The following is a 13,921-nucleotide window of genomic DNA, read 5'->3' on the forward strand; positions in this document are numbered from 1 at the left end:
CCCGACTGACCACAACCAGTGCTAACTGGGGATGCAGTGTTTTTAAATGTGGCGGCTAGAGTGCACCTCGTTCGCCAGCCTGATCGATGGCATACAGGCAGGTTTCCGGAATGACGTCACACATGCGGCTCTCAGGGTTGCTCGAGCGTGATAGCATGCAGCAGTCCCGGTCACACTGTACGGCGTCTGGAAGGTTGTGATGTTGTCCGGCTGCTGCTGCACATTTGTGTGTGATCTACAGGATTTCTCGACAGGGTCCAGTCTCGAGTCGTTCTCATTATTCCTTGGTGGATACGGCAAGAAATGTGACGACGCAGCACCAGCTTCTTCCTTGTAGACTAACCATGCCACGGGGACGCGGGAGCGACTCAGTGACGGGCAGGAGGCCACAATCCGGAGGAACGTATGCGGGTAAGTGAGCATGGCTGCCTTTTGTGTGGACGCGGGGGAATTTTGCGACCGACTTCTAGGGGAAATACTGCTGCCTGCGTTTTTTCAGGGAGTGAAAGTGGTGGTGGTGGTGCAGGCGCGCTGCTTGCCACGAGAGTGCGTTGTTCGTTTGCTAGGGATTTGTTGTTGTTGTGGGGAGTCGTCTGAATGTGCGAACGATTATAATTTGAAAATTGCATGGAAGAGATTTTTGGAAGGTGACGAGAGATAGCACATCAGAAGGAGCTTTCAATTGCATTTTGAAAAGTGGTCGGAGAGGCACACACACACACACACACACACACAAGCTCACCGTCATGTTCCTAGTAAGCCGTTCTGTTGCTGCATTCATAATGGCGCAAGTTGGTAACAAATGCCGTTGAGTGTTAATTCGACTCTCCAGCAGTTCTCACTGTTTAGGCCTTCTCCGTCCCCAGTAATCGCTGCAAAATATTCTTGTGTAAAATTATAGTTTGCATTCAGTATGCCCCCCCCCCCCACACACACAGTCAGTGCTTGACAATACACGGAGTATGTCTACGCTCCTGCATGCTTAAAATGCAGCTCTCGATCGAACCAACTACACCTTGAACTTTCACATCGCCGTTGGCTAATGCACAAAGTATATTTTGCATTCGCTGTTTCCAAGTATCACATGCTAATAACGTGGTCGCCACACATCATGACAAACACAAAAGAAGTATTTAGGTGTGCACATAATGATATGCAGTCATTATCCTATTCAGACAAAGGCAGCTGCAAACTTCATTATCTGGAATTTCATTGAAAGTCAAATTAGCGAAGATTGTTCATTTATGGATTCATCGATTCTGTTAATAGATCCTGTGGCAATGGTGCAATTTACGCCAACTTAACGGCTCACATAAGTGGGATTCTTCTCAAAGAATCGTCATAGCCTCCCGAAGGGAGAAACGTTAGACAAGATAACATTCCTAAATAAATATGTGTTTTTGTTTGAACTTTATACACGTTTACTGATAAAATATAATTATATATAATTTTGCATATAAGAAAACGTTATTATCTAAACACCGAGTTCTGCTTTTATAGGCGTGGCAGGCAGTTTGGATTAGCCTGAGAATACACAAACACACTTGACAAACATGATGTGCTTACGACTTCTCATAAGAGTTTCCTTGGGAGAACCATTCATATTCTATAGTATCATCTTCGAACGGCGTTATCCTAGTGTGATGATTTTCCTCCCTCTCTGACCTCACTATTAAGCGTATGCGGTAAATATTCGTTGCGTTTCTTCGAAACTCTGGACCAAATACAACACGAATTCCCTTCCTCCCTCCCCCCTTTCCATGCCCTCATTTGGTAATGAGACAAAGATGAGTCCATAAGGAACTCAAAAACATTTGAGCCACTGTAAAAGAAACTGAACTCATAGTGCAGAATTAAAGACGATCTCTAGGTAACCTTTACGGACTATTCAGTCAGCACTGCTTTTATCTGATATATAATTACAAATAAATAAAATAAATAAGTAAATTAATTAATTAAAATAAAAAAAAAGAGGTAAACTTCATATAGAGTACGTGCGTGGAAGTGTTATAAGAATCTGTGTCGCATATGGGAATGTTATTTGCATCACGTTTACATCCAAGGAAGAAGAAAGCAAGTTGTTAACGGAAGCTCACCAAAACATCCTTCTAAAGCTTCTTTGTGACCTTCGGGTTTCGTAGTACTTGACCTATATTTCGGATAACTTAGCGATTGTGTGTCTCTTGCATGGCAGAGTTAAGGAAGAAGGATTGTATTGCAGGAAAATATAAATTACCAGATGGTGTTCAACCAATCCCTCTCCCCACCACTATAAAAACTGCACGTTTCCAACTCTGATAGCTACGTATGTACGAGGTTTGGCACAAAAATTAATTCTTCTGCTTCTGCTGCAGCATCTGCTATTTGGTTAATCCATTTGCTCTTGGGACTGGAAAGGGATGTTGTTTATCCAAAGCGGTCAAGAAATAAGCAATCGATATGAACAGAGGTGGATTTTTCGTTTGTTTGATTGAGTTGGACTTCACCTAAAAATAAATAAATAAATAAAAATAAAATGAACCAGGGAACTAAAACAACCCAACAGATATCCATTGTTTTACCTTCTTATCTTTATACCACAATCATTGACTATGTCATTATAATATGGTATTATTCTTATTAGTTTCTTGTTTCAAACTTTTAAAATGCTGCCTCTATGAATATTTTTAACAATAATATTATTTTTGATGGAAGTTTTTTCACTTGGCTATGCTGCCAATTATACATTTGGTTTAATCCTTTATCCAAGTGTAAGCAAACAAAGTTTGTTCTTGAAGTATTTTCAGGACTGGGACAACTCGTACATAGAAACTTATGACCTCTCATCACTTACCTCAGTATCCCATAATGCAAAGCACATCTCCTTGCGGACATGTATGATGCTATGCATTAAGGGAAGGGTCACTACCCCGACAGGTTTCGACCTTTATTGAGGTCTCATCAGTGGGAGCCAGACCCAGAGGTGATAGCAAGGTTGAAGTAATGCCGAAGTCACATTTCCAATTAAATATATAATTGGTAGCATAGCCAAGTGAAAAAACTTCCATCAACTATCTCTAATCCAGAGAATTTTAGTAATAAGGTGGTGACACCTTTTGGCAACTGGTATATGAAAATATGACTTCTCCATTGCTTCCACCTTAGTATCACCACCTCTGGGTCTGCTCCCACTAATGAGATCTCAATAAAGGTTGAAACCTGGTTTGGTTGGTAAAGGTTGGATAGTGACCCTTCCCATAATGCATAGCATCATACATGTCTGCAAGGAGATGTGCTTTGCATTATGGGATACTAAGGCAAATGATGAGAAGTCATAAGCTTCTATATACGAGTTGCCCCAGTCCTGAAAATACTTCAAGCGCAAACTCTGTTTGCTTACACGTGGATAAAGAATTAAACCAAATAATATTATTTTTGTTAAGCAAAAAAAAAAAAAAAAAAAAAAAAAAAAGAGTTTAAATTGCTCAGTTCTTAGTCCGTGCCGTATAGCAATTTGCGATGCGCAGATTCGTGTGTTGCACCTGCTTTTAGTTGTAAATTAATAAAAGCTTATTTATGGGAGAAAATTTCGTTATTAGGCCTGCAAATCCAGCATTGCAGTTAAATAATAATAATAATAATAATAATAATAATAATAATAATAATCTCATTATCATTATTAACAAATTTAGAAAGCACTTTTTAAGTTTACAGTATTCTTTAGTATTCCCAGCATTTTGCTAACGTCAAAAGATGCACGTAAAATGAATGAAATACGATTGCGCAGGGAATCAAAGTAGAAACCATCTGATGGTGCTCAAGTTTCAGTAAGCATTAACTCTCTTCGCTTGTTTTAGAACTCGTCAAGAACTTATCAGGGAATGTGCAGAGTTGAGCCAGCTTGTTTGGAATTACGGCCGAAGCAACTAAAGCTATGAGACTTGGGTATTTATATCTCTTAACTGTGCGTGTATTCTCCGGCCAATTTTCCTTTTTTTTGGGGGGGGGGTGAAACATTGCGCTTACGGGAAAAAATTCAACTTCCGAAGTGCGAGATCGGCTAACTCATCTTCAGATGTAGAGAGCTTGTAAAGTTCCTGCGTCATGGATCGAACCCAGGTCTTTTAAACCGAAGGGCAAATGCTCGGATCGAGTCGAAAGAAACACCCTCATCACTCAAATTTCTTAAGAGGACCGCTATGATATAAAATCTGTGACCATTTGATTGGAAACACTACCCGGCCTGGATTACTCTGTAATTTATAACCACTGGATTATTACAATAAAAGTACAAAATAAATTATGCTTTTGAATACCCTTTACTTTGTTTAAGGCGTAGCAGAACATCAAGTCATTGTTTAGAGCAGAGGTGCCCAAACTTATATACCTTGCACCTCCTTAAAATATTTTATAAATTTTACGCCCTCTGCCAGAACAAGTGCAAATGAACAGCTTATATTCAAATTAGCTAATGGGCATACAAATACTTTTATATACTGTATAGAACTAGCAACTAAATGCAAACTTTTCAAAATCAGAGTATCGCTGCATAGAGTACTTTCGATATTTTATATTATCAGTAAATTTAAATTTTAAAAATACATTTTAAGCATTTATAAGAACGTTTACTTTCTAAAATCGCTGTATCTTTTCTATAAGTTTGTATTTTACATTTCTGTATAAAACAAGCATATTGCTTCAATCGAGCAATTTGAAATAACAATTTGAAATTTTTTTTTCAGTATGCTGTTAAAACTTGTTACTAAAAAACATTTTTCTTATCATATTTCATCATTCAGTCGTTTCAAAAAGTAGACCCAAAGTGGATCGCCGCCACGTTTTTGGGAACTCTGATTTAGGGACTCTATTCAAATGGATAAGGATCATCATTCAACATTTTTGTGGGTATCAAAAGAGAAGGTGCAATTTGTTACCACAGCATTAACGATTTAGTGTGCACCAGACAGTATTGTCAAGGGATTTGCGGAGAATCATCCACAGGTAGCAAAACAATCACTCAGCGAAACGCAGTTTTGTTGGAAAACGTTAGTTGATGTCCAATGAGTGGTGTGACTACCAAGCCGAAACCTCGCAATAGCAGAATAAAGGTGGGATAAGAGCTCAGCAAATGACACTTTTCAAGAGGCTTCAAGGAGAGTAAAGAAACCCCAGAAAACCTCTTTTTTTTTTTTTTTTAAATAAAAAAATCTTGTTTTGGAGCCTCCAAACATTGTAATAAAGACACTGAGACGAGGCATGTTAATTCACTAGATTTGAAAAGTTGTGAAGGGTCCTTGTCGTAGACGAGATTCGAACCAACGTCATTCCTACCAGAGGACACGTTGTTAAACTGCGCTATCAAAACTTGCTAGGTTCGTTGGAACGGGGAGGGATTTCCACCCAATTCCATGGCAAGACAGTTAAAGAAAAATCTCAAGTAGTGGAGAACATACTGCGGGATAGATATCCATTTCCTTTTCTAGGCGAAGGTGACCAATATTTCTGAGATCTCAGCTCTGCTCTACCAAATGCATTATGGTCGGATTCGCTGCTTAACTGTAGATCATATATTTGCATACGCTTTCAGTATAATGCAGATTTTTAATTGGATTATTAATTCAGAAATCTTTAGACATTCAAAGTAATCGTATTACCAATGATTAGTCTTTTTTTTTTTTAATAATAATTACGTCAACACAATGAAAAGAACTGCTTTTAACTTAGTACCTCGAAGAAATACTAAGAGTGGAAATTACTTGCATACCGCTGTTGAGAAACTCACTTGTTGATGGAATGTCATATTCTGATATCCCCCGGTTCCCAAGGAAGAGTATGTGGGTGGGTGGGGTGCAATTAATTCTCTCAGGGACACTATGGAAGCGCTATAGAGGCCTGAAATTTACACTACTGTTACTTAACTTTTATTCTCTGAAATTTTATTACTTATTTTTACCCCCCCCCCACTTCCCCCATTTCATTGTTAATACTTTCGAATATTGTTTATATCCAGTTCTGTGGCATAGCAAAGTGGTCGCATTGCGGGAACTCTGTGCTCCTGAAATGAGAAAAACATGCGACAAAAAATATTGTACGAATGTTACTTTTAATAAATTTATTACCATTTTTATTTGTTTGTGTGTTTCACATTCTTTAAGGAAGTATAACAAGCCCTTCGATGGCTTTTTTTTTTTTTATATCAAAGAGATAAATAATCGGTTTAAGATTAAATTTTTCTTTAATTTCAGATTATCCATACCCTGATGGGTCTGTCTGATATAAAGGTTAACAAAACAATGTTAGTAAACGACCACAATTTGAAATAAGGTTGGTTTAGGATTAAACATGTTTCATTACATCCAGTTCAGTTCAGTGTATTCGTCACACGTAAAAGTATTTTCGTATTAAATGCAAATAACGTTCGCTGTAGATGATAGCTGATTTTCTTTGATCCGTGTAAAAGGAAGGCTTTTACACGGAAGGCTTGAAAAAGTTTCATTGTCGGTCTTTAGAGTAGGTTACGCCACTACCTAACTCTTATCTCGACCATAAGTTCAAATTAAGAAAAAAAAAAAAGTTATCATTCGCAACCATTTTTCTCTCTCTCTCTCTCTCTCTCTCTCTCTCTCTCTTTGCATATATATATATATATATATATATATATATATATATATGCAAAGAGAGAGAGAGAGAGAGAGGGAGAGAGAGAGGGAGAGATTTTGAAATGAGATACTTCTTATAATTACTTATTAAGAAAGTAAATCACTGAATTATTAGAAAAATTGCGTACACCGTAGGCTGAGGATATATATATATATATGTATATGGAGCGCCCCCCCCCTTCAACATACTACCCAGTTTTTGCAATTATCCAGTAATACTTTCTTAGTAAGTAATTACAATAAGCATCTCATTTCGAAATCAATCCAATATTTAAGTGCGTGTGTTTGACACTTTGGAATTACACAGCTTCATTTCTTTATCTTCATCTTCATTAAAGGTTGTAAAGTACTGCTAATACCAGAGGGGAGGAAAAACAGAAGTTTCTTTATTTTAACGTAGTAGTCAGTGAATGAACTATAAAAACAACGATTAAATTAAATATCGAAATACTCCTATGTATTGCTAAATACATCTGATTTATACAATATGCTTGGATGAAAATTAAATTTTCATCCACGCATATTGTATAATAATCCCTTTTTGCCTATTTTTCTACTGCTGTAAAAGCATCTGTTATAATTTTACATATATGTAGATACTGCATTCCTTGGCTTGGTGTTGCGCATTTTGTGTTAACTTATATTGTTAACTATTTTTGTACTACCGTAATAACCTCTGACCTTGTGTGTTGCTGTGCCCTCTGCAGCAATTCTGTTTATCTGTAGATGCTGCTTTGTGGAACTAGATTTTTGTACCGACATATTGTTTACAATTTTCTGTAACTGCTTATGTATAGTTGTAACCTTTAGTATGCACAGTATGACCTGTGTTGTCTTTGTGCCAAATAAACTACTGTATAAACCAAACTCCTACTAGGGCAGAAGCCTTATGTTGGAATTTAAGGACGAGTCTTCTATCCTAATCGGAATCGTTCGCATTTCATCATTGATGCCCTGTCTTTGCTCTGATTATGGTAACTACCAATTATCAACTTCAATGTGCTAATCTATTAGCGTCAGAGGTTCCCACTGAAGCAAACAAATTTTGAAATAGTGCTATCTGGTAGAGGGAACCCAAAAAATGTATCTCCAAAAGGCAAACGCGGTCTTTTTAATTCAGTATCCTTTTAAGTAACACGATACTAAGAGAACGGTGTATGTTCGTAAGCATTTGAACACACTCAAAGCAAACCAGCCAGAACACACACACACACACACACACACACACACACACACACACACACACACACACACACACACACACACACACATTAGCCTAATATCCTTTGTTGCTTCAGTAGTAAATCCAAAACAACGTATGAGACCCTATGAGTCCAGCTAACATCTTAAGTTGAAAATCTCGTATAAAGCTTCATCGCCTTCTACACAGGATTCGAATAAATATGTTTACCAAGGGAATTATCAGTACGACTGAGGTTACAGAAGCTCGGCTTGTTTAAGGTAAAAATCTGCATATATTCATGGAATCGCCGGATTTCAGATATAATAAGCGTCAGTTGAAAGTTGATGTTTTTGTGCATTTTATACTAAAATTGCGATATTTCCTGCTATAGCTTTGAATTAGTTAATATTCTGATCCATTTCTGGTACATTCTACGCGAAAACAGATTGCCATAACGCCAATATTTTAATAATTTCGGAATTATTAAAATATTTCATGCTCAAATGCTTTCATGCTCGCTTAGTGTTCAACGGTTTGAACACTAAGCGATCCCTTAATCCTCTTAATGAAACTAAGAAGATTAAAAGTTTAATTCATTCCACTATTTTCTCAGAACTCTCTTAGACGGACGCTGTGGCGTACAAAAAAAAAAAAAAAGTTTTAATTTCGTTATGGCGTCCTGGAAAGCAATTTTTTTTTTCTCTTCTTCTTAGAACGGAATTTAAATTTTTAAAGGAAAAGAGCGAATGAAACTCAATGAGGAAAGCAACCTGATGTGAGGAATCTTTATTTTCAAAAAAGGAATTAAAATATTGTGGATCAGAGGTAGTTGTAAAAAGTAAATGTGGACAAGAAATTATGTATTCTTGTTTTAATCTTTTACGCAAGTAAAAGCCAACAAAAAGAAACCCTACTGTTCTCTGGTCCAGAGTATTTTACGAGTAATAATGTGATGATACACCATTTTGCTGCTTGCATATGGAAAATATATTTCTGCGTTGATTTTAGCTTTCGTTATCTCAACTATCCTGTGTAATAATTCTTGCTATAATTTAAAGCAGTATGCTGAGGCAACTGATATCTGAAGTTAACAAGTCTCTCTATACAAGCATACATGTTATGAATACTTCACGCGCAAATTTTGCTTGCTTACGCTTGGCTAAAGGATTAAGACATGAATATATTTCGTCTAGTTTAATTTACTTTCTAATCATGCGAAAAACTTTCTACAACGCTCAATTTCATATTTTTGCCCATATTGAGAAAATAAAAGCAAATTAATAAAGCCCACTTAAATGAATTTCATACGAGAAATAGCGGGCGCTATCACTTTAAGCAACCACTGCAAAAAAATCAGTTTTTCCATATCGTATTTAAAGCGCCATTTAGAGAAAACGTGTCCTTCGTCATACATATTTATATTATAAATAATTTAATATTTAGAGTAAAATATCAAAATACTTTATTTTGTAATTACAATAATTATTTTAAATATTCACCCTGCAATGCGTAGGCTAAAGAGTAGATAGAACACGAGAGATTTATTCGCATTGTCTATGAAAAAAAAAACAAGAAAAAAAAACCTGATATAACAAACACGAGACATTGAGAACCAAGTGAAATTACAGTTACGACGACTGGGTTCGGACCCAGTCGTCGTAACCACTCAAACTTGAATTATTCATTGCAAGAGTTCACTGACAGTTTCATATAGGGTATCAAGTGTAAAAACGGCAGCTTTATAGACCTGGAGATTGCTATGCGTGTGTTTGTTTGAGAAACAGTCATCTTTGGCTATCAAGTGTTGTTTCTTCGCTCATTTGATATTTTCAACTGTATTCAATCCTTTCTCCCCTCCAGATTGGCTCAGCTTGATTGTGTAAGCTGCAATTCATTAATGTTACTTTGAATTCGTCATTGTTTAGTATTCGGACCCAGCTTTTCTGTCCTACCAGTCCGTGTAATTAAAAATGCTTTTTCCCTGAGAACATAGTAAGCGTCGGGTCCGCTTTCAAGTCGTGTGCCGGTTCCCAAAGAAATATAGGCCGACTGATTACCACGTCCTTTTTAGAACACCGTTAATATACTACGCCACAGTTCTGCGTAGAATTAAGTGGATTAACTTTGTAGTAAGTTTCCGGTTATAGAGGTCTTTTGTGGCATAGTTCTTATTCCGTAGTCCAGACCCTTGGGGCACTTAAGTAGTCATCCATTTAGGCTTTTCGGCAAGCTTTTAGTATAGCATACGGCTGGAAAAGTCAAGGGTGCTCACAGAGCAAACAAAGCAAACACCTGTTAAGTTGGCATTGCTGCAACAAAATATTCACCAACATAAACAGTTCAACTTAGTTAATATCAAAATACGGAGATGAACCATGAATAGTGCACACGCTAAGACACGAATCTACGCCTCAGCTGGCAAGCTTCCTATTATATTTCATGAACGCTTCTGTCTTTCGCACTGACTATTTCCTTCATACTCACACGCTGTATTTTTTTTTCCCACACAAATTTTTCTCCTCGTATGCCAACAGTTTTCTTTCTGCCGTACAGTTAATTTTCGTTCGTACAGCGTGTCCGTGCTACATGTTACGTTACCGTGACGGATGAAGAAGAAACTTGAATAACCGGCAAAAATAAATGACTTTAGCTGAAGATTGAGTCAGATGTTTGCTAGTGAGAAGGAAGGAAAAAAGAAAGTAAGAAAATTAAATAGAAACATCTAAGTTTAAAAAGCTTCTAATAGGCAAGCGCACTCCTCCGAGCAATTCCCGTCCAAGCAATTAATTAAGGCGTCGAAGGATCTCCCTCAAGAGTAAATCAACTTTTCGTTTGATGTGCCCCTAAACAGGGAAACAACTTCCAAGCCTTGATAGTTTAATCGTCAGGACTAGTTCGAGCGTGATTCCCCACCCCTTGTACTGAATGACGTGCTGTACGGACATCCGTCACTTCTGAAATTGCAGTGGATTTGCATCATCGGTTGACAGCTGTGAACGGAAAACTCTGCGACTACTTCACGCAATTCGTTTCTACGGTTGTCAAGGGACGTTGACCTCTCTCTCTCTCCGTCTAGTCACTTTCTGGCACATACAGAGCGAAATAACTTATGGCCATTCCCTTTTGAGTGCATCGTATTGTCTTGTTGGGTGCTCTTCTTCGGCCTATTGCAGTTCAGTCCGCTCAAGGTGGACGCAACTCATTCTTTAAAAACTTAACTTTGGCACAAACGCCACGCCAGTGCCGAAGGGCACTGGCGTGGCGTTTGTGCCAAATTCGCTGTGTAATAACGCCTACTGTGTTCACTCGGTCTTGATTTTAATGCAGAATTCATCTTCAGCACTTACAAAAAAATTCTATTTTTTTTAAATGCTTATAACTAAGGGATTTGATTTCATAACAAATTTTCCTGGTAATGCCCTATAATGAGAAAGTATCTTTCCTCATCTATTTTGACCTTAAATAGATGTGAGAAAAGTTTCTGTTCTAAATTTTAGACCATACGCGGTTCCCCCACAGAAGCAGAAGGTAGGATGACTCACCAACACTAAAGAAAACAAAGCAAATAAATATTGTCAACTCTCAGTTAAATAAATATAACAATTGAAGAAAACCTGACTGTGTTTAGTTTATTGAATTAAAATACAATTTTAAATACATAACATTATTACTGAGAAACAGAAGGAAGTTATATTGATGAAACATGCAACATTAAAAACCCCAATAATTATTTCTCACTCGTCGTTTCAAATCTCTGTTCCTAAAAAAATAGTCTGGATCCGCCTCATTTATTTAACTTGACTTTCATTATGTTTATTGGTTTTTAAAAGAGTTCTTAGACTAGTCCAAGAGTAGTCTTGAACAAGCGAACATTATTGCGTTCTGATATATCTTCGTCAATATATATATATATATATATATATATATATATATATATATATATATATATGTGTGTGTGTGTGTGTGTGTGTGTGTGTGTGTGTGTGTGTAAATAAGTTTTTTTACCTTGGGAATAATGTATATTAGGGTTACCAAGTAATTTTATAAATATTATATATATATATATATATATATATATACAGTATATATATTGAGCCTGAGAAGAATTCTTATGGTTGAATTATATTTGCAAACAAATTGAAATGGTGGTGAGATACAGCAGGAAGTTTTTAAAAAATTAGGCATTCAAATTAAAAACAAAACAAACAAACAAAAAAAACAGTACGTAGCGGGTGAGGTGACATTCTCTAGCATTTCAGAAACCTGTTGTTCAGGTGTTTTAAACCAGGTTTTGTCCATTCTCTTCTACTAAATTAGCGAGGTACGTGTACCGTACAGGTCAAAAATCTCTCCATACACAAATATCTAATCCATCATTAACTCCTCCCAGTAATCAATCAATTAGTAACCACCCTTCCTGTATGGATTTAACGTGTTGGTGTATTAGTGACATCGGTTATAACACTAGGAGTGCGTGCGTGTGTTCTGACAAGAGTCTTTTTCGCGAGGTCTCAGTTCTCAGTACAGTACCCACATGCCAGGATCTGTCTGTATTTGTTTAGATGGCGACACTCCGATTTATAACTGTCAGTCGCTGCAGGCATCTCTTGTTACTTACCTTGAGGAAAATCAGAACTTATTGCATTCCGTATCATAAAAAGAAATGTTTGCTACTGCATAGTTGTCTTTCCTTGAGGCCATTGAAGGGTTCATTGAAGGTCTGGACAGCAGAGATAGGAACGAAAGAATTGATGAAGTGATACGCACTTGAAGCGCATTTTTTTTTTTTTTAAGCGCTTGGGTATTTTTCTCGAATCTGTACTGAGGCGTGGGTAAGATAGGGCATCTCGATGGAGAGAACTATCGAAATTCATTTACTATCTTGCCCGGTAGGGGCATGAAAACATTTTCCTCTGGGGCTGTTGATGTGATATTTCTATCCAGTATCTGTCTTTATGGAGTAGTTAGCCTTTTGAGAATTTCTGGATGCTCATTGCTACTATCCATTTATTTTTATTGAATGCTTTCTATCCCCAATAGAATATTTCTTTTCCTTTATTCTGGTTTAAATAATTCTTGTTCAAATTGTCAAAATAAAATTTATTTCTTAGGTCTTATTTCAGAATATTTATTTTCAGATAAACCTAAAAAATACTGAAGCATTTTTTAAATAAACTTCAGTACAAACTGTTGCCTTCAACGGTGTTAAAGAAATAGGGGAATGGGGGGGGATGTCATCGCAGAACTGTCTGCGCATTCTGAATTCTTTCAGAATGTCTCTTGATCTGTGAACATCGAACTCCGCTGCGTCTGACGACACCGCTCTGATATAAAAGCGTCTCCAGCATCTCACTGCGAGATGATGGGTGTGCCTTATGTTCAGCCATCTCTTCAAGTCACACACGAGTCAGACGATCGATCAATAAACCACCCCCTGTTCTTTCTTATATTTGTGTCACAAATTTTTTTTTTCTGCTGACAGAACTGGATTAAAGGAAGAGAAAGCAAAGGATGGAACAAAGAGAGAAAGAAAGGAGTTATGTAAGAGAAAGGATGAGAGAGAGAGTAATAGATGTGCTACTTGACTTGAGAAAAGCGAGAAGAGAATTGAAGGTAGATTAATGTGTCCAAATGCTCTTCTTTCATCTTAATGAATTTAAGCAAAGGAATGACATCCTGGAAGTTTTTATTTATTTATTTTATTTTTGTCTTCAGTTGTACTTAAAGATCCATTTTGGATCCTGGCGAATATTTTGGCTGCAGTATTTCAGTTTATTCATGCTGCTATCAATTCGCGATATTTACACTATTCCCACCATTTATTTCAATATTCTTTTAATTCTTCAGAATAGCCATATCAGTTGGACTTCAGTTTCTCAATATTTCTCTCTCTCGAGCCTTTCATTCCCACTTGGACGTCATTATATATTGTTTTTGCGTTTATTTCCCCGTGAATATATATTGATGTGACTTTTGTGCAATACTTATTTCATTGGCTTAGTGACTAGTATGTATTACTTTTTTAATATTTTTTAATATTTTTTTAATAATTACTTTCTTCATAATTAAAATATCATTTTGCACTGCAGCATTTTTAAAT

General features: G+C 36.8%; 1 protein-coding gene across 1 annotated transcript in view; it reads left to right on the plus strand.

Moving 5' to 3' along the window:
* The first annotated feature begins 321 nt into the window (after positions 1-321).
* Positions 322-13,921, plus strand: part of LOC150098275 (uncharacterized) — a 253,295-nt gene continuing 239,695 nt past the window's right edge. Inside the window, exon 1 of the mRNA XM_090406293.1 lies at positions 322-411. Coding sequence (XP_090262419.1) covers positions 345-411 — 67 coding nt within the window. The 5' untranslated portion in view covers positions 322-344. The remainder of the gene's footprint in view (positions 412-13,921) is intronic.

The sequence above is a fragment of the Typopeltis vanoorti genome, chromosome 16, assembly GCF_054136105.1.
Source record: "Typopeltis vanoorti isolate ZY-2024b chromosome 16, IOZ_Tvanoo_1.0, whole genome shotgun sequence".
In the NCBI taxonomy this organism is placed as follows: Eukaryota; Metazoa; Arthropoda; class Arachnida; order Uropygi; family Thelyphonidae; genus Typopeltis; species Typopeltis vanoorti.